Genomic DNA, 21047 nt, shown 5'->3' on the forward strand with positions numbered 1-21047 from the left:
ATTACAGAGCCGGCAAAGCTCGTCGCACAGTCTAACCTCCTAGCACAGTCTAACCTCCTAGCACAGTCTAACCTCCTAGCACAGTCTAACCTCCTAGCACAGTCTAACCTCCTAGCACTAACTCCTTTTGCTCTGCATATTACACACTGTCAAAGCCGGCTCCGAGGAACACCGGCGATCAGCATACATCTGCATGTAACACTTGTTCTTGTCGAATCAATACGGTAGCTTTCCTTGTACAAATCATGCATGAGATGCGTCTTCGATTAGCATATTATTGAGTCGACAGAATGCCAGAGTTGTTTACTCTTTTTTTTCCTCCTTCTTCTTCTTTTCCCAAATGTGTTTCTGACTGAGCAACGGGCGTGGCTCGTAGCAGATGTCAATGTGGCGGAGTCCCTCTTTTGCCGGTCTTTCGCCCAGATGGGCGTGGTTTTGAGGTTGGGGTTAGGCATAGTGATCGTGAGGTTAGGGTTAATGTTAGGTTTAGACATAGTTTTTTTCTGAGATAAAACTATTTGTACACCTATTGGCTTCACAAGACCAATGCTGGTGAAAACAAGACATTAACTATGATCCATCTTTCACACTAATGAGTGCGATTGTGAAATATTTAACCACTTGAATCCCAGCATGCCTATTCTGGGGGGGACATTTGTCAAAAATATCTACAAGCTCTTTTCCGTAAACTTTTGTGAGGAGATTTCTTCTTTGTAACTGAGTCGTAACTCAAGTCTGTTTCTCCAAGACCTGTGGGTTTACAGTATAATGTGGTTAAATAATTACCAGGCATTTCCTGGTTGCGGGCGGTTCTGTTTCATGACGCTACGCAAATAGTGTCACGACCTGTAATTGATCTTTTTTAGGAGACGCACATAATTGATGGAGACATAACAGACAAACTCTGTTTTAGACAGCTTGGCCTCTGGCCACGTGAGGATGTGGGGAAGGAGGGGGGGCTCTGTCCTCTTCATTGGTGTAGAGGTGTCTGCAGCAGTGACTCGGTGTGTGTGGCTCATCACTCCTCTCATCTGCTCCCCCGGTCGCCAGGCTTGAAGCTTGACATCAGGTCATCACTGTCAGACTGTGATTAGTGGCCACTGATCCACGGCTGACCCGACTCTGTCAACCACCGCTGCAGAGAGGGGGGGTGGTGGTGGTGGTGGGGGAGGTTTGGTGACACGGCAAAGAGAGAGAGAGAGAAGTGAGAGACAACCTTAACAGGGAGTCAAAGCTGTCAATCATATGCAGGAAAAAGCAACACGGGGAGAGAAGGTAACAAACAGAATCCTTTCCGGTGGGAGACACAGAAATGAAAAGGGGGGAAAAAATCCTGGAGCGAGCAACAACAGGAAGAAGAGGTGGAGAATACGAAAGAACGAGACGGAAAAAAATAAGCCTGTAGACAGTACTTGAAAAGGATAGGAGTGTTTCATGTCTGTACTCAGCCAGTTCATTTTTAGGTTATTCACCCACAGGGGAGACTAATTGCTTGTTGATCTAATGTTTTATCTCCCCTGCGTCCGCTGAAAACCAACACCTCTGGTGAGTGATGTGTCTCTTGCGCTCACTGCCCGCACTGTGGAAGGCTTATGATATGGAACACACCCGGCCTCTCCCAATCCAAATATTCATGAATCAGAGACAAGCAGGGTTTGGGCCCGGCTCCAAACGCTACGAGGCAGAACAATGCTCTGATGATGCATCTATGATCTCCTAACGCACTAAACACAGCCTCCGAGGTTTGCTAACATTGTTCACGTCTCCCTGTGACTCTCTCTAGCTCTTTTCTCTCTCTCTCTCTCTGTCTCTGTCTCTCTCTCTCTCTCTTTCTCTCGCTGTGCGGCAAAGAAGCGAGCAGCTAATTAATGAGTTTAATGCGGAAGATTCATGCACATAATTATGAAGGTCAATTACAAAAAGCCTCTGCTCTGGGGCAGTGATACACCGAATGGAGAAAAGTTGAGAGTTAAGTGGCGCTGTGTGTGTGTGTGTGTGTGTGTGTGTGTGTGTGTGTGTGCGTGTGTGCGTGTGTGTGCGCTCTTGTGCACTCTCACGTTAGTGTGTGTGTGATGTTCTCCCTTCTTTATGAGGTCTCTCCAGTGCTGACCTGCCATCTTTAGATGCTGGGTATACTGAATTAACACAGGTTCTGTCCAACATATGCCTGCCAATTGGCATAAATTGTGGAAGCACAGTCACATTTAATGGGGTCAGTATAGCGCGTGTGTGCGTTCGTGTGTGCGTGTGAAATCAGTTGAACAAGTAAACCCTGGGACTGGCAGTGGGGATGGTGCTGATGTCAACACTGGACATCCGTCAGCACCACCGCTGCGTGTGTATGTGCAAGTGTGCGTGCTTGTGTGTGCATTCATTTGAGCTTGCTTGCATTCCCGCATTTGCCTCGCAGTGCTTTCGCGGCAGCAATATATCGGGCGGCTGATTCAGCGCCGCCTCCTCTTGCTCTCCTCTCCGCTTTTTTGCCAATGTTTATAAGTGTCTAAAGCAGAACTATTGTCTGCCTGTGTAAACACACCACCGCAGGGCACACATCCAGTACACATATGCTGCTCACACCCCATTAAACGCGCACTTTGAGGCTTATTATGCCCTTTTTCCTGACGAGTCAGGGTAATAGATTTGACTCTTGTGTGCACCCGTGTGTGTGTGTGTGTGTGTGTGTGTGTGTGTGTGTGCGCGTGCGAGCGTGCGTCCAGGGACAATGCACAGTATGCGTATTTATTTCCGCTTTGCTACAGCCTCTCTGCCCATGCACAAGGTGAAGGCATGTATGTTCTCTCAGCCCTGTTCCTAGTGAAAATTGAGTTTGGATAAACGGTTTATTATCTTGTCCCTCGGATATCTTCGGAAGTTATTGCTTTATAAAGCCTCCGTGCAGCTGCCGCGTGCAAATCCATATAGGCCAGTGCTTGGGGGCGCAGGGAGGAGTAGGACCCGAGATCTATAGGTCCTCCTGGTGAGCGCTCCTCACTGGCGGGTGGGCTAGTAGGGAGTGGCACGTTTCCAACACAGAAATGTATGGGATGGGGTAATTGGTAAATCAACTAAATTGGAGGTGTGTGGGGTAAAAACTAAACAAACAAATGTCCTTATAGGAGACCTTTTTAAGAGTCTCTGCACTCAAACCTCTTACACATGCTTATGAAGCTGAGAGCCTTATCACCTTATCATCACATGCATGATTACAAGCCTGCAGCTCTCTCACACTCGTATTCAGACTCCCACAGAGTCCCTACAGGACCCATTTAGTTTAATGTTTAATTTAGTTTAATTTGTGCTGCATTTTCACGATTTTTTTGAAAAATAGCAGACCTACAAGCTCATAGCGCGCCACCGAGTGGCGCGCTACGAGCTTGTAGATCTGCTATTTTTCAAAAGTATAACATAATGCTTAGTTAAAACACCAAAAGGGGTTCCCGCCCAGAATGGGATAAACACCAATACAAAGGGTATTATTAACATTTGGGGCATATAATGGTTGGATGATTAGTTATCAGATGTTGTGTCATTCTAAATGAGCCAACCGAGAAACTGAAAATGAGGCTACTTTAGGGTTCTTTTATAGAAATACTGATTGCCTCACACAGCAGAAAACACATTGTGCAGACGACGTTTTTTATCAGTCTTAAACTATGGTGATATTATTTAAATATGCATGGCATGAGGCTGCCTCTATTATTAAACCACATGATGTAGTCTACCTACAGTTGTGCGTTTATTACAGGAGATAAATGCACCCATCACACTATACACTTTAGTTTATCAGACGTTTGGTTTGGGTGGCCATCACCTCTGCACATAAGCAGCAACATTGTCCACTGTTTGTTTACATGCAATCTAATTAAATAAGTTACCCTTTTACCTTACAGTACATAGTCATATATAGCAGCAAACTATTATACACATGAATTTCTGGTGCTTTACGTTCTCCGTGTTAACACAGACCTAAGGAAATGTTAGGTGATTTTACTCACACAGATAGTGAAACTGTATAAACTTCATATCACTTGATCTGTTTAAGTCACTGTTGAATTATGCATGCTCTTGCTCTTCACGCTGTGGTTGATTGTTTCTTCGTCTTTTGTCTTTTAAGTTTGTGTGCACCCGAAGCTGCACATGAACAAGTGCTCTGCTTTCAGTTTGCCTTCCCTGAATAAGTAAAGTTAAAGTTAAAAGTTAAAAGTTAAAATAATTTTAAAGAAAGTCTTGCACTTCACACTTTTTTATGTGGACCCATTGAACCGCTACGTCATTATCAGACATGCTGGCAAGTAAAAAAAACAGCAACCCGTGGCAATGACATCACATTTACTTACCGACGATGCTAAATCCATCTTGTATTGCATCTAGTCATGAGCAATATGATAACATGGTTGATGTTACTGTTTGTTTACAAACAGAGCCGTGCACCGCAGGCTTCTTTGGGAAATGAGCAAACGACCACACATTTTCTAAAACGGCTACAGTATACAGTATAACATTCATGACAATACACGATAAAATGTTGTAGTGCATTGTCAGTAGCTGCCTTTCAGCAGCTTGAGTAGTTCTATAAACCGCCTCGGGTTGTTATAGTGTGTGTGTGTGTGGGTGTGTGGGTGCATGCATGTGACAGTGAGTGTGTTTGTGTGGAATTCTGTAGTGTTTATCAATGGCCTGGTGTGGGGGTGATGTGTGACCAGATGCTGGGTCAGTCATTTAGCTTCCACTGTGTCTCTGTGAGGGGGAGCAACACGCTGGAGTATCCTGCGTAGACTTATATCTTCACTCCATCTCCCTCTATTCTCCAGTAAAAGCCCGCCGAGGAGGCCGGCTGAACAGACGACTCGTAAAAGAAAGAGAGAAACCTGCCCCCTTTTAACGGTGCAGTAAAATAGACACTCGCTTCTATGCCCGGCTTCACAGTGCTTACTTTAATGAAGCATAAAACATTTAATTAAATCTTAAAAGCCTGTTGAAACAAAGGTCTAAAGGTTTTACCCACATAGCCGACCAGTCCGGCCCCTTCAGAAAATGGGTTCTTGAATACTTTACCTATTCATTACCATTTATAAAGGTATAAATTGCTACAGGTTATAAATTGCTACACAAACATTATGATATGGTATACATTTTTTTCTTTTATGAAAAAAAAAAAAAAAGGAAAGACAATAACAGAAAGAAAACCCTCAATCCGTCCCACCCATACTGCTCAGTGACACTGCATACTATAGAATATAATAGTAAGATGATGAAATGCTCATGGAAAACAACATCTGAAAAAAAATGGTATACAGTCAACCATATCAGTGATATCCTGTCTATTCATTGTTTCTACTCAAATAACGGACGAGGGTCAGCCAAACCTTATCAAATTGTCTCTCTTTTTCAAGAAATACATTATTGATTACCATTTTAAACTACCGGTAACTCCATTTGCCCAGTAGCCTTTATTGTGGGAAATTCAGTTCAACATTTTTATTTTATTTCATATTGACTAAGAGGACCTTTAAATCTACCGGTATTCAAAATGTAATTCAAGTGTCACTCTTAACCAGTGCCATATCACCATTGTGTGTAATGGAGCAGCTCAGTGGCCTTGTGGTTAGAGTGTCCACCCTGAGACTGGGAGGCTCATACCAGTGCCTCCCTGTTTGGCACTCAGCATCAAGGGTTGGATTGGGGTAACTTAAGGCCCTGCGACATACTATCATCATGTCCAGGGGGTGTACTTGTACATCAAGCTGCCTCACGCTACAGAAACAGGAGATAGGCTCCTGCCCTATGGGCCTCATGAGTCATGGCCTGGGAGGCTTACTTACTTAGCACTGTAGTTGGAGGGAGTGTGTAAAACATGGCCTACTCGCATCTCACATGAACCCCTCCATATACATGGTCATCATCAGAACAATCTCCTCCGGCAGGTTGCCACCACCTAAAATCCACTGTCACACTCATAACACTGTCTTCTCCCACAATAAAGCAAGTACGACGTGCACTTTTACACTCACTGGAATGAGCAGCTCTTCCATTTCCCGGCCCCAGTCAAGTCATTACCGTCTTTTACTCATGGCAAATAGAGGCAGATGGAGAAACTCTCCAGTCGCTTATACCATTACATTTATATCCACCACCACCCTCACTTGGGCTGCAGCACCACGGCCACTGCCCTTACTGGGATGTCAGCTAAAATATTAGACATTCATCATGGTTATTATAGCCGGTAAATCCTTCGCGGGAGTACAGAAACACTCCCCATCTTGTTTTATTCGCTCTGGATGGGGAATGGAAATAGATTTGGTTATTGCCTGAGCGTATTCGAAGCGGCATCAGCCACACTTATCTTTGTGCCTTTTCCATAACCTCTCCCCCTCGGCCAGCCGCTCTAGATAAGATGAATCTGCAGCATGGGGGAAAGATGGGCGGGTACCTTGTATGTCCAAAACTGTTAATTTTCTGGATATTGATATATTCATTGGTTAAACCTACAGATAATAAATAGCGAAAATAGTAGATCTACAATCTCTCAATGTGTCGCTTTGTGAGCTTGTATATCTGCGATTTTTGCACATTTTACATGTCACCCACTGTCACATGACACGGTATCTTTGTATCTTCTGCATCTGCCTGTGTGAATGCAGCATTAGAGTCCCCTGCATGGATCAGGCATGCAATAAGAAGGCTCATTTCAAGATGGACTAATTTTCCTTTGTTGCATAACCCTCCACTCCTTATTGTTAGGTCCATTTGGTTCCGTTTGTACACGGTCCGAGTTAAATTACTTAGGCTTGTTTTTTCTTGACCACACCGTAAAATGTAAGATAGATGTTATTTCGACATATGCTAGGTTCATTAATTGTTCACTTGGTATCCTATAGTTCAATGTACGTACATGTATTCTTTTCGATAGTATATTGTTTAGACGGATGTTCTTGATCCACCTGCGGTTTTTGATTGATTTAATTGATTGAATACTTTATTAGTCTGAAATGTATAAACGGCAAATGGTGATGGTACAGTAAGACATTAAAGCTAAAAGGTGTTTACCTTGCTTACTGTAAGACACTGGTTAAGAGCATCTGCTAAATTCCTCAATTGTAAATTGTACTCATATCATCCCTAGGCCTGTGATCGCAATTCTTTTTGCATAATCCATATATATATATATATATATATATATATATATATATATATATATATTTATTTATTTATTTTTGTAAAGCACAAATAGCAGATCTACAAGCTTGCAACAACACTAGATAGATCAGCTATTTCCGCATTTCTTACCGCAAAGCATAAAATGATGAAGTATGTCATTAATTCCTTTGTATATTTAAGTTACTTGTCATATCTGACCTGTGCAATTTTTGATTACGAAGCGTTAAAAACAATCGGAAATCAAAGTTCCAATGTTCAATGCCAAAAAACGCAATTAAATTGTTAATGGCGATTTTGTTGTGTGACAATTAATCGCAGACTTAAATTTGTAATCGTGATAGCCTTAATCACTCTCTTCCCCCCCCCCCCCTCTCTCTCTCTCTCTCCCAGCATGCCCTCCTGGTACCTTCAAGTCCACCCAGGGTCCAGGGCTGTGTCTGCAGTGTCCTCCCAATAGCCGCTCAGCGGCCGAGGCCGCCACCATCTGTGTGTGCCGCAACGGCTACTACCGCGCAGATGTCGACTTGCCGGACGCACCGTGCACAAGTGAGTAAACCTAGCCTGTCACTCATCATATATGCACGTGCTCATTGCACACCAGCACGTCAGAGACACTGTAGATCAGGGCTCTACGACGGGTTCCAGGCCAAGGACCCCTTCATTTCCCAGTACAAATGGTCTTTCAATATCTCTGGTCTGTAACTTCAAGAGTGTGGAACAGGGATCCCTAACCTACCCTGGATAATCCCTCAGTGTAAATGTAACTCTTGAGAGAGTACAGGTCCATTTGGTTACATTTGCACACTATTAAGGCCCACGCATACCAGAGTCCTGCAACGGGTCGGATACTCCGTGGACGTGGGTATCCGAGTTTGATAGCGAACAGTGATACGAACGGGTAACGGGTCAATTTTTTGACAGGCGGTTTCGAGTTTTATATAAATCACGGGTAAGGGGCGGGTTGTGGAACTGATGATTGACGGGCGGGGCGGGTCCAGGTTTCGAAAATTGGAAATGTGTTGGGGTGAGCGGTGGTTAGTAAAAACAGAGAGATGTGTTGGGCTGAGCGGTGGTTAGTAAAAACAGAGAGATGTGTTGGGGTGAGCGATGGTTAGTAAAAACAGAGAGATGTGTTGGGGTGAGCGGTGGTTAGTAAAAACAGAGAGATGTGTTGGGGTGAGCGGTGGTTAGTAAAAACAGAGAGATGTGTTGGGGTGAGCGGTGGTTAGTAAAAACAGAGAGATGTGTTGGGGTGAGCGGTGGTTAGTAAAAACAGAGAGATGTGTTGGGGTGAGCGGTGGTTAGTAAAAACAGAGAGATGTGTTGGGGTAAGCGGTGAGTCGCTTATCTCCGCAGCGTGACGTCATGTTGTACCGCGGTGGTCACTATAGGGTTGTCCTGATCCGATCGGGTGATCGGAAAACGGGGCCGATCACGTAATTTTCAAATGCTCGGAATCGGATCGGTAGCCAATAAACGTGATCGGGAAATCCCTAGTATCAATATTATATCCATATCATGATATTAGACTGGATATTGTCTGTGATTTGGGATATTGTACTATGGTGATAATATGTGATTTGTCATAAACGTGTTCTATAAAATATAAATATCAGGAAAAATCGTTATCGGCTGATGCTCAAAATCAAATGATCAGAATCGGATCAGGAGCAAAAAAAAACGTGATTGGGACGGGACATCCCTAGTGGTCACCTTATCACCTAAAACTGGAGTATGCGTGGGCCTTCAGAGTTAGGGTGTATTTGGACCCCTGGTAGTCCTCCAGACTTGGTGTTGAGAAGCGGTGCTGTAGATAGTGCTCCTGTATCTCACCTATCTCTGTCACTACAATGTAAAGCGTTGTGTTATGTCACAGAGGTCTTCTGTAACCCACACAATGTGCAGCTCTCTCTCTCTCTCTCTCTCTCTCTCTCTCTCTCCATAGTAACACCGGTGTTTGTGCTTGCATCTCTACCACAGTATGTGCTAAAATGACAACACATCCAGAGCTCTCGGCTCAGCCAGACTATAATGATCGCACTGTGGGCGTTCAATCACTGACCTTTCCATTATTGTGGCAAGAAGCTTCCTCTCTTTCAGTATAGCTCTCTCTCTGTCATGCTTAATATTTGTCTGTCTGTCTGTCTGTCTGTCTGTCTGTCTGTCTGTCTGTCTGTCTGTCTGTCTGTCTGTCTGTCTGTCTGTCTGTCTGTCTGTCTGTCTGTCTGTCTGTCTGTCTGTCTGTCTGTCTGTCTGTCTGTCTGTCTGTCTGTCTGTCTGTCTGTCTGTCTGTCTGTCTGTCTGTCTGTCTCTGTCTCGCTATTCCACACATGCTCTCACACACACACCCACACACACACACACACACACACACACACACACACACATACACACACACACACACACACACACACACACACACACACACACACACACACACACACACACACACACACACACACACACACACACACACACACACACACACACACACATCCCCCCCGTCTCCTCTTCTCCGAGTATGGGTTCCTCCTCACTCTGTCTCCCATCATCCCCTGAAGTCCTAATTACCCAGGCAGATGCTGAGAAGGCCCCGACATTGTCCCGCAGTAATTCGCCGAGGATCCAATAAGGCTTCCGCTGTCTCCGTAGTTATCTTAATCCTATGTAAAAGGAATAAGCTGGGCCGCTCCACGCTTCCCACCGACACACAATTACACTGGAGGAAAACACTCTATAGCCCCCCCCCCCCCCCTCTTCCTCTACCTGTTTGTCCTCTGCTGCCTCCGATGCCCGATTTATACTTGGTTTGTGCTCACCGAAAACCACTGATCTACAAGCTCACAAAGCGCTGCAGAAGGATATTCTTCTTATGTGCGCGACACACCGGCACACAACAAAATAATAACTCACCCTTGAGGCTTTTTGGAGTGCTTATGCATTAACTAGAGGTTGGGGCTGATACGTGGGCCGATCGATATGTCTGCTCATAGTGTCAGGGGCTTTGTCGGAGTTCTGGTTGTGACATGGAGATGTCTGTATCTGTCAGTCCTTGTCCCTTTTATGCCCATATGGAGATCCTTATTTATGCCTAAATATACCTGTATGGACATATCACTCTGATCGGTCGTTCTGGATAACCGCATTATCCAAACGACCTCTCCGATAGAGTCCTCTCCGATGCGCCTGCTCAGTTTGAAGTCGGCAGGGCCCATATATTCAGTTTGAAGTCGGCGGGGCCCATATATTCACATGACCATTTACAGGCATAGCGGTCGGATCTGTGTCTCTCGACAACCGGATCCCCATGCCTATATGGGCTTATCAGGCTTGTTTATGGTTTTGCCGTTTAACTCAATAAAGTAATTCTTTACCAAAAGAATGGTGTGTGTGGGCCCTACCTCCTTCCATAATTGCCTTATTGGCCCTGCACCCACTGTCGAGGTGTGTGTAAATAAGTATGCTCTGATATGGTTTTGTCTGACTCATAATGACGTGGCCGTTGTCCACATTTTGGAGATTTGACTCCAATTGCATTGATTGAATAAGCTTGTAATGGCTTTTTTAATAGGGAGAAACTGAAAAGAGAATAACAAGTGTCCGATCACCTGATTCGCTGACTGCAGATTGGCTAGATGAGCTGGCCTCTCTCAAGCTGTGGATGACAACAGAGATCTTCATCATTGAACCTTCGCTAGAAGCTACATTATATAGGATTTAGCCTGGATTTATTCACTTACACCTGGATTCATTGGTAACATTTTGTGAAGGAAGCAAAGCAAGAAGAGGCACAATATGGCTGCCGTGCATAGAGTATATTGCCTTTGGGACAGACAGAGGACCACATTCTTTTTTCTTATCTTTTTCGCAGCTGTAGCCTTCCTCCCTATACAGCCCCTACACCCTAGCGTATTGAACGCAGCCCTATCTCCACGTTTCCATTTTAAGTGAGTGCCCGGAAGCGTTCGAGGAACTGACTTGTTTTGAATGATCCCATAAGTGCGGCAATCCTCACCTTGAGGCTGGAGCGATAGACGCTCCTGCCTTCCCATAGTCTGCACCGTTAGGTCTCTGGTGAGGTTCTGAATGCTCTCGTGGAGTCTAGCTTCCATCTGTACCTCGAGGCCTCGGATGCTCCCCAAGCGCTCTACCAAACAACTCCCCAGCTGAGGCCGCTTTAACCCATTTAGGCCTGACGTTGAAATCTTCTGAAAGAATATATATTCAAAGATTTGTGCCGCATATTTACGATTTTTGAGTGGTGCAACCACTCCAAGGAACAGCAATGTCCGTGTTCACCACTGTTCACCTATGTGATGTTAATGAGCAAATGACTATGAGTACCAGTAGGGGCACTGTTGTGCCAGAAACAGAGAGAGAGAGATAGTATTAGTGCTGCACTGTTGCCTGCTAATGAGAGAGAGAGAGAGAGGAGAGGAGGGGAGGGGGGGAGGATAGGGAGAGAGGAGAGAGAGGGGAGTTTCACCACTCAGTTCACACAGGTGTGATTTTTCAAAAAATAGCAGACCTACAAGCTCGTAGCGCGCCACTCAGTGGCGCGCTATGAGCTTGTAGATCTGCTATTTTTCAATAGCTAAAGTATAACATAATGCTTAGTTAAAACACCAAAAGGAGTTCCCGTCCAGAATGGGTTAAAGACGCCCCACTGGGCCGAGCTGGGATTCTAAATGCATACCATACTGATGTTTTTCTGTGTTTCTCGTTGCGTTCTCTCTCTCAATTGGTGCAGTTCTTCTCCTTCTCGCGCTCACATGAACATCCATAGAGGTTTTGTTCTCTCTACTATACTGTCCATCTCACTATCAAAGCATTTAAATTATGATGCAACCTTAGTTGCAAATGTAGCAACAATGTTGCGTTCAGACGATGACGATGTGTGCATGTCTGTTGGAATCATGTGGATGAGTGTTGATGCTGTGGAAAACAAATCCCACTCTTGCAGTGGTGTATGCAACATGGTCATATATTTGAAAGGTTATAATAGCCAGTTAAAGCCCTCTTCTAGGCAACACAAAGTCCCTTGCTGACAAAGTCTGCACTCATCTGCCCACAATTCTCAGTAAATCAGTTTACCCACCAACTGGTAACACCCACCAATATCTGTTGACACCATTATGCTTGAAATTCATGTTAACAAGTGCTTACAAAACAAATATGTTTTTCACCATTAGTTTTGAGTCATTTTAAATGTCCCCTCCCTGAGAAGAGGGGGAAAACACAGAGTCCCCCCCCCCACACACACACACACACACACCCACACACAAGACTTTGTACAAGTGTGCTTTGCGATTCTGACTTGCCCATTGTGCCTTGGTTTGAACCTTAAACATGGACAGTGTAGCAGCTGAATATAATGGTACAGTACATTATGTCCAGATCTTAGCCGGAGGCGGCGGGTGGCCGGGGGCACAGCAAGATCATCCCGTTAAGAATCTCCTTAATGCTGCTGCTCCTGATAAGAAGCAGTTGTATATAGCGGTAGCTCAAATCAGGCCAATCTGTAATGGGGAGAAGCTTTCGTTCCGTCGGTGCAGGTGGGCCTTAGCAGCGCAGGTCGCAATAGTGTGCTCCAGATCACTCTGATTAGCCCCGTTGATGGATTGGCCAGCACCTAGCTTTGTCAGCGGGGGGTCCCTTGCTGTTACCACCCATCCCTCTTCCCTCTGGAGACGTGCGGCCAAGGCCTGGGACCCACTTCAGACTACATCCCCCTCCTCCGCTTCGTCCCTGCCTCCAAGCTTCTAAAGACAGGCCAATCCCTGGAGGAGAGCCCATTTTACCCCAGGATGCCTGCAGTATGGGCCCATACTCTTCCACTCAGCTTGGCCAGTGAGCAGAAGATGTGGGGTGCCTTTGGGATTGCTGGTTTGCATTGAAGCGCTTCTCCATCCCTCTCTGCTCTCCTTATAGGTAATAGGAACAACTCCCCCTTCCCCCAGTCGCCTCAGGCCCCCTCCTAGGATGACGCACTCACACCCCATTCCACCCCAACCCCCCCCCCCCCCCCCCCCCCCCCCCCCCATCCCTCACCCCCAACATGGGGATTGGCGTGCTCGTGCCTGCTGAGCCGGTGGGCTTTGCCGGCTGTGTGAGGCAGAGAAGGAGAATGACAGGCTTAGTGGTAATTGGAGGGGTATTGGGCAGTGAAACCATGGCTGATTAGTCCATGGGGGAGAGGGGATGTGGAGAAGCTGGATGGCCTGCTGTGAAGAACAGTAGACAGTGGGGGGGGGTGGGGGAGGCGAGCGAGGCCAGGGTATAGTATATGGCTATATGGTGTAGCAGGCATCAATATATCCCACTGCTAGCGTGGGGGTGGGGGCCAGCTCAATGTGTTGTAACACTAGCAGACGTATTGTGGTGCACATATGGATGGAATGAGACAGGGTCTGCTATGCGGAAGGCATGTATAGTACGTTACTGTACGTATACACTATATAGGCCTCTAGTTTTAAGCCCCTTAATGTTTATCGGCACGATTGATGAGTTGGTACGTTTGAATCACAGCAGCGGAGTCGGTACAGCTGGTGTTGTAATGACACGGTGGGCCTGATGTAAAGGCACAGCCCACTACAAGAACACTGTATTTTATTGCGCTTTATATCGCCATTTTATCACTGGTCTATGTGGTTCACCAAATAAGGAGGGAAGAGGGATGTACTATGTTTGCCGGTTAGATATAGCTGTCATTATTCAAACTTGCATGTTAGTCAAATATTGCCGTAATACCCACCCAACAGAAACACCACTACTACTATGGCGACGGCTTCGTCTCACAATATTTGGGAATCTCTCTGCTTCTGTGAAAACACTGCACTTTGTTGCTTTTGGACGAATACAACCGCTTAACAACCTCAAACTAGAGGTCAGAAAAACAAGCTGGACGGTGGTTCTCATCATGTGGTCCGGGGTCCAGGTGTCCTTGAGGGGTTATCAGGCGGTCCCCAGCTATTGATAGTTATTGGAACTAAATGGATTGGACCCTTATGGGTCTGTAACTTGGTCTATAACTCGTACAAATGGAGCCGACTAGATGGATTTTACTGTGGAGAATGGAGATGATCAAATGGAGGCTCATAGCCTAATGCATATCCCACTGGTGGCTCCTTGAAATCAAAACGTTTGAGAATCTCGGAAGCAAATATACACCACAGCAGGTTTAAGTAAATCGCGTTTGCTGTGCTATGTGAAACAACGTATAATGTATCTCCCTATCTTGCTGTGGTATTGCAACTACCCTCCAAGATAAACTCATAAAGGAAACAAAAACAACAACCCCAAAACATTGGAATGCAAACAGGGATTGAGACGCCGACAGGACGGTTCGGATGGGTTCGTCACATTCCTGGTCGGTACCACGTTGGCTCTGGGCTTCTGTGAGCTCTCATAACTCTCTGCATGGCGTCTTGATCCCTTTCAAACACTGTCTGGACTTCCAGACAAAAACACAAGCCTTCAAACCTCCCATTGCCCATTCTCCTCATCTCTCAATTTGATGCAGTAGTCCTCAAACCCTAACCCCTTGCTCTCCAATATATTCCACTGACTCACCGCCCTCCCCTCTCACCTCACCCCCCTCCCCTCTCACCTCACCCCCCTCCCCTCTCACCTCACCCCCTTCCCCTCTCACCTCCTTGTTCCTTGTCTTCAAAGAACAAACGGTCAAAGATCATATACATACAGTATATATTCCTCTTTCTTTCTTTCTTTCTTTCTTTCTGTCTTTCTGTCTTTCTCGTCTCTGTGTGGTGTTGAGAGTGTACAAGAGTTAACCTAACCTACATGTACTGTACAAATTGTGAAAATAGCCGATCTACAAGCTCACGACGCGTTGCAACGTGTTGTGAATGTGACCTGCGGTTTGGGAAATGTTCTGAAATTATTTGAAATAAGGACATCAGGCTTGTGCTGTGTAGCAGCGATAAACCAATGTAATTGTCGCAAGCACGCACACACACACACACACACACACACACACACACACACACACACACACACACACACACACACACACACACACACACACACACACACACACACTTACACATGGACCTCTTCCATCCGTCCAGACAACAACACGAGGCCTTATAACATGTTTTATTATGTGGCTCTCCGTCCCACACACGGCCCTTCATTCAGCACCTCGACATTGCGGGCCCCGCGATCCATATCGTGTGTGTGTGTGTGTGTGGGGGGGGGGTCCCTCAAGGCCTGTTTCATGTCATACAAACAAACAGTGTGAAAGAGGAGAAGCCGGGGACTGGGCCTGGGTAAACATTGTGCTGCGGGTGTTGATTCTGGGGGGGCTGAGCGTGTAGACTTCATATCAGCAAGCCCAGGGGAGGAAACAGGAGGTTGTGGCCTTTCCTTTGGCGCCCTGCCAACACGTTGTCACACCTGTGCTCACCAGTCACTTACCTCTTCAGGCACCTGGCAGCCGAAGGACAGGTGGCTGTTGTCTGAAGCATGCTTTTTGTTTTTTATACGAGGGCAGTGGGCACAGCAGAATGCTGTGGATTTAATCTTTGTGTGGAGAGGGAAGGGACAGGAAGTAATTAACCACCAGCGTCCTATTTCTAGAGGGGGGGACATTCCATGATAATAGCAGATTTACAAGCTCACAACGCATCGTGGGATACACATACAGAGATCTCCGTACAAAGGGTACACAGACAGAATGGTACAGGGTATTGGATAACCGGGACGGGCATGCATTCCCAACTTACACGTTCCCGAGTAACATTATTGACTACGGTTACAGCTTTTAGACCTGCTATTTTCGGTGTGTGATGCTGTATGTGGACGGATGCAAAGCTACAGTCTAACATTCATTTTCAATGGAAGCCAGTGACATGAAGATGCAAAGATGCATCCGACGTTTGTAGCTGCTACAAAAGCTACAAAGCTACAAATTGAAGCTGGGTTCAACTTCCAGATGCAACAAAGCTACAAAGCTACAACTTTATCTGCAATGGCAGCCGACACACGTCACTACGGACACGCTTGATGACCGTGTGAGCAACACATACAAAGACACAAAGCGACAAATATCATGTGATTTTTGCATCTTTGCCTCTGCCTCGTGTGAACGCAGCATTACAGTCACCATTGCACTTCAAACTTTTATCCCACACTACGCCTATTAGTTTTCTTTCTAACATTCTTACATTTGAGGAACTGAAGTGAAAATGTTACCTATAATTATCTCATACAATAGTGGTCCGTCGACCTCTCACCATGAGAAACAGTGACTTATTGAAAGTCTCAGGGTTTGGTGAGATGCCCCGTGAGTCCCAGGCTACTCACACCTTTCATCCCTTCATCAACTCATTGCCCCACATAACCTCATGCATGACCTCAGCCCTTCATCCCTCCTTCCTTCATTCTCTCATTCCAGTCCACAGTCTGAGCATCATTTTCGCCACCATAACCTTTCTTACTTATGTGAATAACAACTTGAATGTATTTCAGTTTAGGCATGTGGTCTTTACTAGTAAAATGGTGATACATTATAGCATTACTACAGTATGTAACTAACTACATTTTGATCAATCAGTAATGGTGGAGTAGGGTAGGTTTATACAATGGTAACTTGTAACATTTTTGTACATTTACCTGTAGATGGTGTCAAAGGTCATGTCTCGCCTAGACCCAGGATTTGACACACATTCAATTTATCTCCCGGCTCTATTAGCTACATGGTAAAATCTGGTTCAAAGGGGGAAAGATTTATAGTGCTGCTTTAAGCAAAGAGGTGCAAAACATATACTGTATAAAATGAAATCTCGGCCCGGACGGCTGAGCCAGCCTGACAGCGGGATCGGGAGTCCAACCCGTGTCTCCCCCCCCCCCCCCCCCCCATCTCTCTCCCCATTTCCTGTCAAATTACTTTCAACCTATCAGAGACAGCCAAAAAAAACGACTGACCCTGCCATAAAAGCCTCCTCATGTGAATTGCCTCTGTGTAAAACTATTTTACTAAATACCCCATAGCTTGATTAGTCTCACTCTGACACTGTGCTATTATGCCATGCTAAAGTGTGTCTGACCTTTGGGGAATTAAACTGTGTTTCACCCTGACTCACACTAACCATCAAACCAATGCAACACAATCTCTTTGAAGGCCAGCCCCGATAGGATTTGTTTGAGGACAACGATTGTGCTTTTGCCATTTTGGCACAGGCGACGTGTACCTAAGCACTATCGAGTCTGACTGGCGTAGCTAAATGCATGCCAGCCGAGAGGCTGTAAGTAACGCTCCCTACAAATTAAATCTTGTGGCAAATTAAAACAGCCAAGGGCAGCATTAATAGCCTGCAAATCACCGGTTAAGTGGAAGTCACATCTGATTTCTCCTGCTTTCCCCTGCATATGTGAGTCTCTAAGTGTATACAAAGGACAAAGTGCTATGAGCCGGGCACACACCTTGCAGTTCAGTTGTTTGTTTGTTTTATATTTCATATTCACGCCATGTATGAATAAATAGGTACAGACAGCAGGCCCATGGGTACATGGAAACAGATGTGTGCTTTCATGCCAAATGCATTTTTCCACATGGGAACGCCCTCGTATATATAGTGTACATACAGACTGTCATGCAACACATGAGGACATGCGCTGCGTTTCCCTGCAGTGTGTGGTTTTTTGTGTGTGATTGATGATGCAGAAGATAGAAGCGGCGTGGGGAGTGCATGAAGTGCCTCTAGAGCAATCCCCAGAGGCCGAGCGGGAAGGTGTTGCCACTTTCCTCACATGGCCTGGTTTAGCAGAAAACACATCCAGTTCTCTGTAGCGTAGCCCTCTCCCTTTCTGTGTGTCTGTCTGGTTTAGCAGAAAACACATCCAGTTCTCTGTAGTGTAGCCCTCTCCCTTTCTGTGTGTCTGTCTGGTTTAGCAGAAAACACATCCAGTTCTCTGTAGTGTAGCCCTCTCCCTTTCTGTGTGTCTGTCTGTCCATCTATCTATCTTTAAAACACATCCAGTTCTCTGTAGTGTAGCCCTCTCCCTTTCTGTGTGTCTGTCTGTCCATCTATCTATCTTTAAAACACATCCAGTTCTCTGTAGTGTAGCCTTCTCCCTTTCTGTGTGTCTGTTTGTCGATCTAAACACATCCAGTTCTCTGTAGTGTAGCCCTCTCCCTTTCTGTGTGTCTGTCTGTCCATCTATCTATCTTTCAGTACAAACACTCGTTGTATAGCATGAGCATGTTTCCAGCAGCTAAAAGTGTCTCTGCCAGACCATAATAGTCACACTGTGCATAGCCTTCCCACTGACCTCTCCATCGCTGAGGTGTTGAACCTCGGGATCGCTGCGGCATCGCCGCGGCACTGTCACCCTAGTGTGTTCCGGGCGGCGCCCGGTCCCAGCCTCCCCACCCGGTATGTGTCCCACGTGGCTTTGCACCAACAATGATTGATTGTGCCCCACGTTGACGGAAGTCTGCTCTCTGCCCAGCAGAGATGTGGATCTCAGGAGCCGTGTTCCCGTGTGCTTAAAGAAAAGAACAAGCTTGGCTTAAAAAGCCCTTGTTTATGACAGACAAGACACTGAGACAGATGCAATGAAACAGCTATTACTAGAAACGTTTCAGGGCTTCAACCCGGAATCTTCCCGAGATCAAATAAGATCCTGCAGGAAAGCTGAGGCGGAACAGGGAGCATGTTAAGAAAGGAAATAAAAAGCTTGGTAACTTCTTAAGGGCTCTCTAGAATTGAGCACATAAATTCTCCTTGTGGGAGTTTTGTTTTTGTTTTTAGTGCCACTGACTGTAGAGTGTAGACAGTACCGACTCAGGGGTCAAATTAGCTTGTCCTCCGCTAATGACAAAGATCAGCCTTTACAGAGGATATACTGATGCCAGATCTGTGCTGCGGGGCAGCTTAAGACTCTCCCAAGCTAAGCAGCACTATGGCGCTTTAAGGAGCCTCTGTTTTTATCACAGGCAATACCTGTTATCTGACCCTCCACGGAGAGGCAAAGCACTAACTCTGAACACCCACAGGGACATGAAAACTCAGGTTATGTAAGGAGAGTCTATCACTGTTGTTACCTGAGCGATAACTCGGACGGCTGTTTCGCTCTGAAATGCAGTAGGGCTATAAGCACTCCTCCTCCCCTGCACCATAACAAATAACATGCTACGCTGGAAAAACAATAGTCTAATTATTTTGCCATTTTCATTGTGAATAACGACGTGCCTAGGTGAGTTCTGCTCAAGCTGCAGGCTATGAGGAGTGAACGCGAAGCGTGAACCTCCAGAGGCGCTCGGGTACTCCACGCTACAACGCGCTCTGCTAAATAACCAATGTTTGATAGACACAAACGTCTCGCTCTGTGATCTCTGTCTGGGTGTGAATAGAATAAATTAGCATTCCAAATGCTCACAAATGATTGTGAGGAGGATAAGCAAGGACAAAAAGAGTAAGAAACAACGGAGGGGATGAAGGAAATTATGAACAAAATAAGGAAAGAAAGAAAAAATGAAATAGGTATCCTGGATAAAGAGTAATCACATTTATTTCATAGTATAATTAATTGACTAAACTGCAGTGGTGGAAAAAGTACTCGCATGTTTTACTTAAGTACGCAGTCTGGAAAGGGTCCTATCTCTAAGGTAGGCGGGACATGTAAAAGGGTGAAATGGACCCGGCTTCTGATTCGTCTGTGGTGCGGGTTGGGAAAAAACCCCACCAGTTTGACGTCATATCAATGCGCACCGCGCAGCTACTGCTGTTGCCCTGCACCTTCACCCCACACAGCCGTCAGTTTTTTGTACTACTGAATCTGACAGTGGACTACTGAATCAAATTACTGTTTACTTTCTACCGTAGGTTTTAGTCTCAAACTGGTGCTATTTTTGACAGTGAGAAGCATAGACAGAGTGGCGCTGGCTGATGACGTATCAGCAACAACGTGGCTACGTAACAGGTGACGTTATGAAATACAAGTCTGCTGCCTGCTGGCCAGACTGAGTAGCGAGTGACAAAAAAAATCCACGGAATGCAGCGAATCAGGCTGGAACCCCCAGGCTAGTAAAAGTACAATAATTACCTCTAAAATGTAGTGGAGTAGAAGTAAAAGTACTGGAAATTGGCAATACTCAAGTAAAGTACAAACACAAACAACAAACCTTAACTCCCCCACCCCCTGTACTGTAGGTGTCCCGTCCGGCCCGAGGAACGTGATCTCCGTCGTCAACGAGACCTCGGTGATCCTGGAGTGGCACTCGCCGCGCGAGACAGGCGGCCGCCGCGACGTGGTCTACAACATCGTGTGCAAGAAGTGCCGCGCGGCCGCCGACCGCCAGCGCTCCACGTGCTCCCACTGCGACGACAACGTGGACTTCGTGCCGCGGCAGCTGGGCCTGATGGACACGCGCGTTTTCATCAGCAACCTGTGGGCGCACACGCTCTACAGTTTCGAGATCCAGGCGGTCAACGGCGTCAGCAACAAGAGCCCCTACCCGGCCCAGCACGTCTCCATAGACATCACCACCAACCAGGCCGGTAAGACCATGGTTTACAACCCCTTTTCATATCAAAGGCCCATTATTGTCTCCACCAGGCCTGTTATAGCGCCACCAGGAGACCGACTTTTGAAAAAAAAGATTTTTGCTATTACTCCTCCAGATTCTGTCCAAATATCCCGCAAATCGTTACACACTATCTCTATAGTCATGTGTTCAAGACGGATCTGTCCGATATTTCATTTGTTCCATCATAATTGGCTAACATTGGCTTTCAATGTTTGCAGGATTATTGGCCTGTTTTGAACAACCTCAAATCATGAACGCAGCGTGCAATTTACGTGAAATCTTTCACAGACTTTCCTTCTAGGCTGAGGAATATATCCCACCCTTTTCACATTGG

General features: G+C 45.9%; 1 protein-coding gene across 2 annotated transcripts in view; it reads left to right on the plus strand.

Moving 5' to 3' along the window:
• Window positions 1-21047, plus strand: part of ephb1 (EPH receptor B1) — a 238357-nt gene that overhangs the window by 135849 nt on the left and 81461 nt on the right. For both annotated transcript variants that reach the window (XM_080778273.1, XM_080778272.1), the window contains exons 5-6: window positions 7549-7704; window positions 20337-20684. In XM_080778273.1, coding sequence (XP_080634399.1) covers window positions 7549-7704; window positions 20337-20684 — 504 coding nt within the window. The remainder of the gene's footprint in view (window positions 1-7548; window positions 7705-20336; window positions 20685-21047) is intronic.

The sequence above is a fragment of the Protomyctophum bolini genome (assembly GCF_963924005.1).
Source record: "Protomyctophum bolini genome assembly, chromosome: 12".
NCBI lineage: Eukaryota > Metazoa > Chordata > Actinopteri > Myctophiformes > Myctophidae > Protomyctophum > Protomyctophum bolini.